This window comes from Apteryx mantelli, chromosome 16 (assembly GCF_036417845.1).
Source record: "Apteryx mantelli isolate bAptMan1 chromosome 16, bAptMan1.hap1, whole genome shotgun sequence".
Lineage (NCBI taxonomy): Eukaryota > Metazoa > Chordata > Aves > Apterygiformes > Apterygidae > Apteryx > Apteryx mantelli.
Window position 1 is genome coordinate 19,542,326 of NC_089993.1, and position 9,678 is coordinate 19,552,003.

At 44.9% G+C, this 9,678-nt stretch overlaps 1 protein-coding gene across 1 annotated transcript; it reads right to left on the bottom strand.

The window, feature by feature from the left end:
- Positions 1-8,323: 8,323 nt before the first annotated feature.
- SSTR5 (somatostatin receptor 5) lies at positions 8,324-9,436 on the bottom strand. Its single transcript, XM_013953950.2, has one exon. It carries the CDS (start codon positions 9,434-9,436, stop codon positions 8,324-8,326), a length of 1,113 nt encoding a protein of 370 aa, XP_013809404.1.
- Between the last annotated feature and the right edge of the window lie 242 nt (positions 9,437-9,678).

The window sequence follows — 9,678 nt, forward strand, 5'->3', positions numbered from 1 at the left end:
GCACGCCTGCAGCTGAAGCTCTGGCTGTTCGCAGCCCCCGCTGAAGCTGCTGTGAGTCCTGCCCTCAGGTCTAGCCACAGCAGTTTACACTCTTTTTTCCTCCCTGTTCTTTACATGCCCAAGGAGTGAAAGTGCACCGAGAGGCCAGCAAAACCTGGATGTTGGGGTGCAAACCATCACATGTCTCATCGTGCAGCACTGCATCTCCTTCAGCTCAGTCCACAGAAATGTGGGCTTATAGCACTGGGGATAGCAGAGCTGGCCAGTAACGGCAGTTGCGTTATGCTGAGAAAGACGGCATGGACGCTCTTAAAATCAGGACTTGTCTAATGCCGGGGGGATTGGGTTGCAGCCAGAGGTGTGACAGACGGCCTTGCAAAGTGATGGTTGTTCTGTCTGGTCACGCTTTGCTTCCAGTGACACCCCGAGGACCATTGGCCTGAGCAGAGTTACTCTGGATTTTCTCGAGGGCACGAGAAAGCAGGGCTTGCTTTGCCCCCGCACCCTGATGAAGCTGGAGGCAAGGAGCAGCCCAGGGTTTATGAGCATGGCCTGTGCTCTCAGGAGATGAGTCAGTTCAGCTGAAAACCTGCTGCATGCTCTGCTCAGCCTATTTAACAAGAGACTCTGTTCTAATGCAAATTAGAACCCTGCCTAATTTTTTTAATGTATATAAAGAGAATTTGGCAGAAACATTTCCCTGCCTTTTTAATGTTATTTTAGCAACAGAGATGACTTATTTCTCATAGATCATGCTGTCACTTTATAATCCTTTCTGTATTTTCAAAACACAGTCATTTATTTGCCAATCATTAGCAGCCAGCAGAGAACAAAATCAGTCAATACTATTTAGATAAGACATGGTTGGTGCTGGCAGACTCCTTCCTCTGGCTCTGCCTTGAAATCAGTCACTGGTATAACCTGGAAAATGCTGGTTTGTAACTCACCTGCTGAAGCTCTTTGGCATTGTGGCCCTGTTGGAGAGAGTTTTCTTACTCCTACAGACTGGATGGTAGCAAGATCTCAAAACAGACTGCGGAAGAGTAAAAACTGTATTGACTTTGAATGTGAAACCTTTCATAAAGCCAGGCTGACTGAGTGCCCGGCTATAGTGGAGATTTATGGGGAGGGAGAAAGGCAGGATTCATTTTTCTCTTTAGTTTCAATTCAGACGTGTAGCACTTTTGAGGAATTCTGGATGAACTGTCTCAGCGTGAGAAGCCCAGCAGCACTCTGGTCACGTATGTCTGCTCGGAGGGCAGGAAATATGCCAGTGGCGCGGAGATAGGAAGGGAAATTGCAAACTAGGCTGAATGCGATTGAACACAGCAAAGAGATAAGACCGAGCTTATATCAAGGGTGAGTCTACTGCCTACAGAGCACCAACACAGGCTCCAGCAGCCTGGCTTTCATCCCTGTTTCAGCATTCAGTATGTCAAAGACGCTACTTCATGCTGTATGCTCTGATGCTCCTTCAAGTGGTTCAGAGATGTGATTTCCCAAGGCTTTACCTACCCATCTTTCATTCCTCCTCTTCTATCACCATGTACAAATTACCCGCATTTTCCCCATGAAATGAGAGTATTATTCCTAGCCTATACCCCCCACACGTAGATAATCCCTAAAAGCTGGCGGAAGCTACCTGGCTCATATGCCCTTTGCCTAATCGATGTTGTAGACATGGAGTATTGCACACGTCTGGTATCTGTGACACTGAGCGCTTGCACGGGGTTCAGCGGGGCATTGCTTGGCACGGCTTAGCATCGCCATGTGCCGCTGATGGATGGTGTGTGGACATGCTGGATGGCCCACGAGGGCTTGGGCTGTGTGATCTATTCAGTCCTCGGTGCCCCGACAGAGAGCCGTGCTGAAACCCAATTTTCTTCGGAAGTGGTCCCTCTTGGAGGGGTTAATGACAAGCGGGCGCGCAGTGCCCAGAGCAAGCTGCAAATCTGCTGTAGACGCGTTGTTGATGGGAGCCACCTGACAGTCCGTCTAGCACATCTTTCACCAGCAAAAAGCCCACCTGAGTATGGGAAAGGAGGTTTTAATCTCAGAGAGACACAAAATTAATGCACCAAAACTTTTCCTTTTCGAAAAAAGCGACTATTCTAGCAGGGCTGCGACAAAACAGACGTGAACTCAGTGCCACCAGGCACACTGTGAAGGGCATTTTATATGATATCTCGGCAGTGTAGGACAGGCGGGAGAAAGGAAGCGTTGGGTTAGTTTTACAGATGGAAAACTTTGGAGATCACAGCCTGCCTGACATCAGACAAGGCTTTAAGATCCTTCCTCTGGAGTCCTAAGTTGAGCTTTAAGCACAGGCCCCTCTTTTCTTCGCAGGCAGTGCATGACAGTACAGAGTCATCCTTTCTTCATTAGTTCTGATGCTTTTATAGGAATATACTACATTAAGTTAAATGTTTTCACAAAACAAATACTCCTTCTGAAATGCACGTTTATTCATTCACTGGAGCGTGACCATTACTGTCTGCTTAGTAAATAAAATTAGTTTTGATTTTTTTTTTAATTATAACACAAATCAGTCATTACCCTAATGGAAAGCCTTTTTCAATCTCATGGATAAATGCTGCACACATTTCTAAAATGCTATCTCTTTTTTTTTACGGCAAATTTAATAGAAGCCAGGCCCTGTTCCTCTGCTGCCAGTCAAGACAGGAATCAGAAAGAAATTAAGGCACTTCTGGGTTTCTCCACCTCCTGGTGCCATTTTTGCAAGGAGTTATTCTTCAGCGCTTTGTCAAAACAAGTCTCCTTTGAAATCAAGAGAAAGAGGATCGCTGGCTTGATTGGCAGGCAGATCATGCCTTTCAGCATCTTCCGTGTTCTTCTGATCATCACTTGTGGTCAGAGGATCAAACGGGCCATTGACAAAAACCAGGTGATTGGGAAAGTGTGTCCCTTCCTGCTGCCCTGCAAATCTGATTTCACACTGAAATCAACACTGATTTCCTCCACTTCTTTTCCGCCTTGTTCCGGGGCCACACTCCGGGCTTAGCACGGCCGTGCCGCCGGAGCGGCGCAGGGAAGCCCCAGCGCACCGGACGGCTGGAGTCTCCGTGTCCCCAAGCGAGCGGGCCTGCGACCCACGAACGGGCTGGGGCCGACACGACGAGCCCACACGGGTGGGCTGCCGCAGGTTTTTTGCAGTGGGGGAGAGAGCCGAGAGCTACGGTCGCAAGCGACAGCCAGATTGTTTGAAAAAAGGCTTTTTAGGACTTGGAAAATATGCAAACAATTTTGGGGTTGTTTCATTCAGTGCATAAATTGTATACTATTTCCCGAATGCTTTAACAGAGGAAGGTGAAGACAAGCTCTTTAATATAAGCCTGAAGAAAAGAACACGTTAGGTTATTAGCGCATGGTAACTCTCCATAATGTATGCTGACTTGACATGCATTCAGAGAAAAAAAACAGGGAAAATTTAGCTGGGTACACAGAGAGCTTGTAGTTTACACTAAACTCTTCCTCTATGGTAAAAGACGATGCTTTTGTTAGCACAATATTAATGTTTATAAAGCGCCTTGGCATGAAACACTGTTGGCTTTCCTTTCCGGTATGTTATAAAATCATCACGGAAAGAAAAACAGACCATCCCTAATGCACCGCTTTATTGTTACACTGGTATCTCCTGATACTGCACAGATTAACGTGACAGAGCAATAAAACGCGGGTTCTTCATCTGTCACGTCTCTTTAGCGCTCTCCCCTGCTCAGAGTGGTTTGAAATGAATATTAGTCTTTTCCCCTGAAGAGAAAATAAGAAGTTACCCAGAAATCATTGATATTTCAACTCTGTCAATTCTTACTCAAGCGTTGGTCCTGTGAGTATTCTTCAGTTCTTCTGTGTTCTTACCTAATCCACTGAAGAGTTTTTTTTTTATTTTCCTTGGTTCTGGAGTTTGTTCTTCCATCTGCTTCTCATTATATTTCTTAATCTCTAGGTGCACAATTTATTCTAGCAAAATGGTTTTGGTTTTGTGTTAAAGTGACACTCAGACAATCCCTGTGGCACTGACAGGCCTGAGCCTGAAATACGACTCCAAGGGGTGCACGAGACTCCGATGAAATGTCTGACGGGGCATTCTGGTTTTGCAGTCTGCCCTCTTTCTCCAGACCGCCGCTCTAACTCTCCAGGTAGTTTTGTCTGACTCTGAATTCCCCCTTCTCTATTTTGAACAGCCTTCTGGTAAGCCAATACCCCTCTAGGCCATAGACCGGTCTCTGTCCCAGCTGTAAGTTTTGTTTTGTTTTGTTTTGTTTTTAATGTAAAAGGCCAAGAATGAGACTGTTGTTCTTCAATTTGTGACCACGCTTTAATTCTGCACGAGGTGCTGCCGATCCCAGCCACGCCAAAGGTCTCTGTGGGACTGCTGGTTCCTAGGCTGTGGGGTGCCCCGCTCCAGGTTTGTCAGGTATCCACTTCTGCATTCCCAAAACAAAGCGATTTCCCTTGGAAATTAAGACTGAGATGCTCAGACATCCCTTCTCTCAGGTAGCCTTAAGGAAAATAATTGTGAGGACTGGCAGCGATGTTGCCCTTCCTCTTCTCATCCCCTACGCGTTGTCTCTCTCCCCTGACTGCAAGGTTGATGTAGCAGAGACGACCAGCTCTGATTTTCGTACAGCTCTAAGCACTTTGGTAGGAGATAACAAATTAAAAGCTTTTTATTTGATGCTTGCTTTCTGCCTTAAATGCTCTAATGGATGTCAGTACCATTATCACCACTTTTATAGACACAGAAACTGAGGTACAAGGGGTGAAGTGACTCAGGTAGAATCTCACAGCCTTCGGGACACATTCCTAAATCTCAGCCTGGCATTTCAGCTCTTCACTGCTACCTCTCTGCCCACTCCTCATCTCACAGCTGTCTTTTGTTACTTCCATGGCAAATATTAATATAGCACATAGCTGGCGAGAGCCACCAGCCTTGTTCAGCTTTGCTGCTATTGTGAACGCCGCTGTGATTTCTTTATTCTGCTAAATTCCCCTGTGCGGAAGAGCTCAGCTCCTCCAGAGGATCAGGCTGGTGATGGATGAAGGATGACATGGATGCACTCAGTAGCACACATTGATTTGAATCCTGCCTCCCTGCACCTCTGCAGAGCAGGCTACAAATTCTGGATATTCTGGACACCCTCCCTCTGTGAGAGCATTAATTATTACTGCTGCTTGCAAACTGATCTGTGAACTAAAATGGGTTTTCTAATTCTGTCACTGGAGAAGAACTTTTAGCTAATCATCTGGAGGCAGATGGAATTGGCAGAGATGGCATAAAGGCCTGCGCTAATTACTCCACGTGTCTCCAGAACTGATAAGAGACTTGATTTATGCCTGGAACAGCCTGATAATTCCGGAAATAATAGATATTGCATGACTTAATCAATGTAAACCTGGTAGCACTGTGCTTTTGTGTTACAACTGTGTTATAGCACAGGTGTGTGGAAGGTGGGTTACAGCAGCCGCTACCGCATGAATGTACCTACTAATGGCCTCAGTCAGGGACAAGGCTCTGGATTTAGTCTCCAGCTGTCTCTTACCACATCCAGTGGGCTCTTGTGCTTGGGGAATGTAAGTCTGGCCAGGTATGATGGCGCGTGGGACCCAGCCACGGTAGGCCAGAATATATGTCACTGACCAGAAACATATGCTTTTCCCAGCTATGTCAGGAGTCAATTAGCAATATCTTAGGTATAACCATAAATCCTCAAAAGGACTTGCCTGTTAGGGCTGATGGAAAGATAGATGGCTCCAGGGCCAGTTTTAACCTGTTAAGAGGCCTAATGACAAAGTGTCTGGGCATGGATTTAATTTCTCCTCCCAGTTCTGCTATTGGCAGGTCATGTGGTCTTCAGCAAGTCACATCATCTTTATGTCAAGTCTTTAAAATGAGGATTGTGATACTGCTCTATATTGCTTGCTTTGACACAGGGTGATGCTATAGGTTTCTGTAGCTTTAGATTTCTCCTTTTGTGTCAGATGTGGTCACAGGAGGTTTTGTGCTGTGAACACTCTAACCTGGACTAGTCACTGGAGGGGGAGTATGGTCAAGTTGGGAGGTTGGAGAGCACAGTGACAAGCTGAAAATGCTTTGGAGCCACTTCCTTCGCTGACGTGAGCAGAGGATGCTGGCTCTGAAACCTAACAGGCGTGTGTTGACAGTGGATGTTGTCTACTGCTTCTCTTCCTCCTCCATGGAAAACTTCCATGACTGGACTCCTTGCCTTTCCAAAATGCACTGCAGAGCAAGGCTGCCCACAGCTGAGCCCTTCTGGTCAATCAGAAAAGTTCTACAACAGTAGACCAGTGTGAAACATTTTAAGGGGAAGTGTTTGTGTGCCATAATGTCAGATGTTTTAATGAATTATACCAGCTTGTAGCACCTTACAGCACAGGTGAGCCAACACACGGGTAGATCTTGAATGGTGCATGTCAGAACATAGATGGCACTGAGAAAGGCAACCTCTTGAGAAGGACAGCTAAGAGAAGGAGCAGAGCTCAGCTCCCAGGGAGTTCTGAAGTCCTCAGTCAAGAGGATTCATGTGGAAACAAGCTACTGCAGACTAGCTAATAAAACCAGCTTGGCCTTAAAGCAACATTTTCCAGCTCCTCCTCTGAGCTCACATAGCCTTTTGGGAAGCAATAAGGCACAGACAACTGCAACCTGATGCCTCATCTTTGGAAGGTTGCCAAACTCCAAAATTTCAATAATTTCAGCCCTAGATTTACCTAAACACTTTCTTCCATCCTTCTCTGGGATGCAATCTAGGGGAGAATTATATCAGCATCATGCTCTGTTTAGAGCAATTTGAATAATCTGTCTTGCCTGTACAAATATCAGGCTTATATTTGCTGGTAGTACTGGGGCTCAGCCACATCCCCTTAGAGATACTGTAGAAGGTCAGCAAAGGTTGGAAGGACAAGCTGAGATGCCCTCTCTTCTTGCATCTACTGCCCTGCTTTCTACCGCATGCAGATAAATTTCCTTACAGAAGGACTGTTTGAACTGTGTGACTGAACTATGTGGGTGACAGCAGTGGCAAGAAGCTATTCCAAAACAGAATAAATAGTTTCTACCTGGGTTAAAACAAATCTCTAATTTGCTTTCCTCCATTCAGTGTACGAAGATTCCTCATTTTATGTGGCAGGTAGCCTGGATCGTACTGGGCAGGAATCAGGTCTGGATGCTGTTCCTAGCCCTCCTCACTCCGCTATATGGTCTTGCATTAGTAATTTGATCTCTATTTATCTATTGAGGTCACAAGTGCCACGAGGCACCACGACTCTCCTTTTGACGTCTGAGCTGGACAGAGCCCCACGGGTCCCTGTACTCAGCCCTACGGTGCGAACCTACATTGCATCTACGAGGAGGGTAAGCCTCAAAGACAGAGCATCTCTTTTTTGTGCAGTGCCTGGCAGTGCTTAGAGAAGCTATGAAATTGATAGTCAAAAGGGTATTGGACTTGTTTTAATTTCTGAAAATACAGTTTAAATTCACGTCCATACTTACATTCAGAACCAATAAATGTACACAACAGCTTTCCAGACTTCACAATCATTGTCACTTACATAATAGTAAAGTGGTTACATTACATTTTTATATGCAGTTTGGTATAGAATGTAAAAGTGTTAGGAATACATTGAGTCCTTTCAACATTTTTTTATAGTCTTGCTTTTATTCTTTCTTACTGCGTTTGAAAGATTCCTGAATACTATGAGTCTCTTACATGGGTTAATGACAGTGAAACAATGTAAATGGAATACACAGCACTGTAAAACCATGGCTTGTACATAATTCCAAGATCAGCGCTGTGGCTTATTTTTTTTTATAAATCTTCCTCTTAAGATACAGTGTTTTTCTTTTAAGAAATCCCCTTAGAGACTTTCAAAAATATTTTCAGCCGAATTATCTGAGCTGTTTTCTGCTTTGAGCTGATGCTGACAATGCAAAGCAACCATAAACTCAGCTTAACAAGGTAGTTAAAACAGGTTTAGTGTTGTTTTGCATCACTAGAGCAGTACAAAGCAAGCAGTGTGTACCAGTAAATCAGTTCTCTAGAGTATAGAAAGTGGTAACACACATCTGATGGCCTTAGCTAAAAATGCCATAAGAACTTCACACAACCCAGTATAACCCATAACACTTTTAGCTGGGAAAGGGAGGGGAGTGAAGAGAAGTCTATGTACATTTATTTTAGCTTGTGGGTCTCCAGATTTTAGCTTTGCTAAGATTTCATCTCTCCTTTAAGTCCCTAAAGTCTCCAGTTCTACAAATGCTTTGCATTTCCAAGCCATGCCCTTACACCTTACTAGTCTGCATATGTCCATTGAATTCAATATTTCTCTGGGTTAGCATTGATTCCTGCAAGCGACTGCTGTTCTCTTGCCTGTGTTCAATGGGGTCACCATCCTCTATGCCATTGCCCTTCCGGAGGCAAAGAACTTTCTGAAAACTCTGCTTGAAGTTGTCAGAAAGAAATCCATAAAGAATGGGGTTGGCACAGCTGTTTGCATAGGACAGGACCACCACAAAGAAGTACACCCCTACCAACACAGGGTCTTCTGGCAGTATAAATATCAAATTGACAATGTTCATCATGTAAAATGGGAGCCAGCAAAACACGAAGACGACCACAATGATCACCACCATCCTGGTCACCTTCCTCTCTGATCTCCTGCGTCTTGTAGACCCAACTCGGATCCCCGAAGATTTGACTTTAATCACAATCAGCAAGTAGCAAAGACAGATCACCAACAAAGGACCAAAAAACCCGAGGACGGATGTGTAAATGATGAATGCTGCTGACCAGATGTTGACAGGATCGGGCCAGTTCATGTTGCAGGTGTGAAAGACTTCCTGCACATCCGAAAAGATGATGACTGGAAGCACCACCAAGAACGAGAATGTCCAGACAGTTGTACTGATTAGCTTGGCCACTCTCGGACGTCGCCACTTGGTTGATTTGATGGGGTGAACTACTGCCAGGTAGCGGTCCATACTCATCACAGTCAAACAAAAAATGCTAGTGAACTGGTTAATACCGTCCACGGTCATAACCAGCCTGCACAAAAAAGACCCGAAAGGCCAATAGGAGATGGCATTCTGGGTAGCCAGGAACGGCAGGCCCAGCATGAAGAGTACATCAGCAACGGCTAAATTCAAGATGTAAATGTTGGTGACAGTTTTCATCTTGGCATAACGCAAAACCACGTAAATGACCAAAGTGTTGCCACTGAGTCCAACTGCACATACAAGGAGGTAAAAGATGGGAATCAGGACTTTGTGGATATATTTGAATGAGGGCAGCTCTGAGAGTGTCCCATTTTCTGTCACATTTGTCAGCAGTGAGGAATTTACATCACCGGAACTAATTTCCATGCTAAATGTGTTGGAAAAATATAAAGGATCCATAGTTTTATTCTCCAGTTTTTCCTTTAAGGCCAAGAGAGATCAAACTTCATGAGCATCTTGTTCCTAAAAAGAAGAAAAAAAAGGGGGGGGGGGTAGAAAGAGAAAGAAAGAGTGAATTCAAAGTAGACTAAGATTTATACACCATGCAATTTTCTATCTATAGCCAGAATTTGTGTTTGAATTATGCTGTTAGCATATGCGCTAAGATTAAGGCCTTAACAAAGGAATCCCGTGCTGAGGGA

Excerpts from the sequence above, each read along its gene's own strand:
- SSTR5 (XM_013953950.2), bottom strand. The coding sequence starts at position 9,436 with ATGGATCCTTTATATTTTTCCAACACATTTAGCATGGAAATTAGTTCC.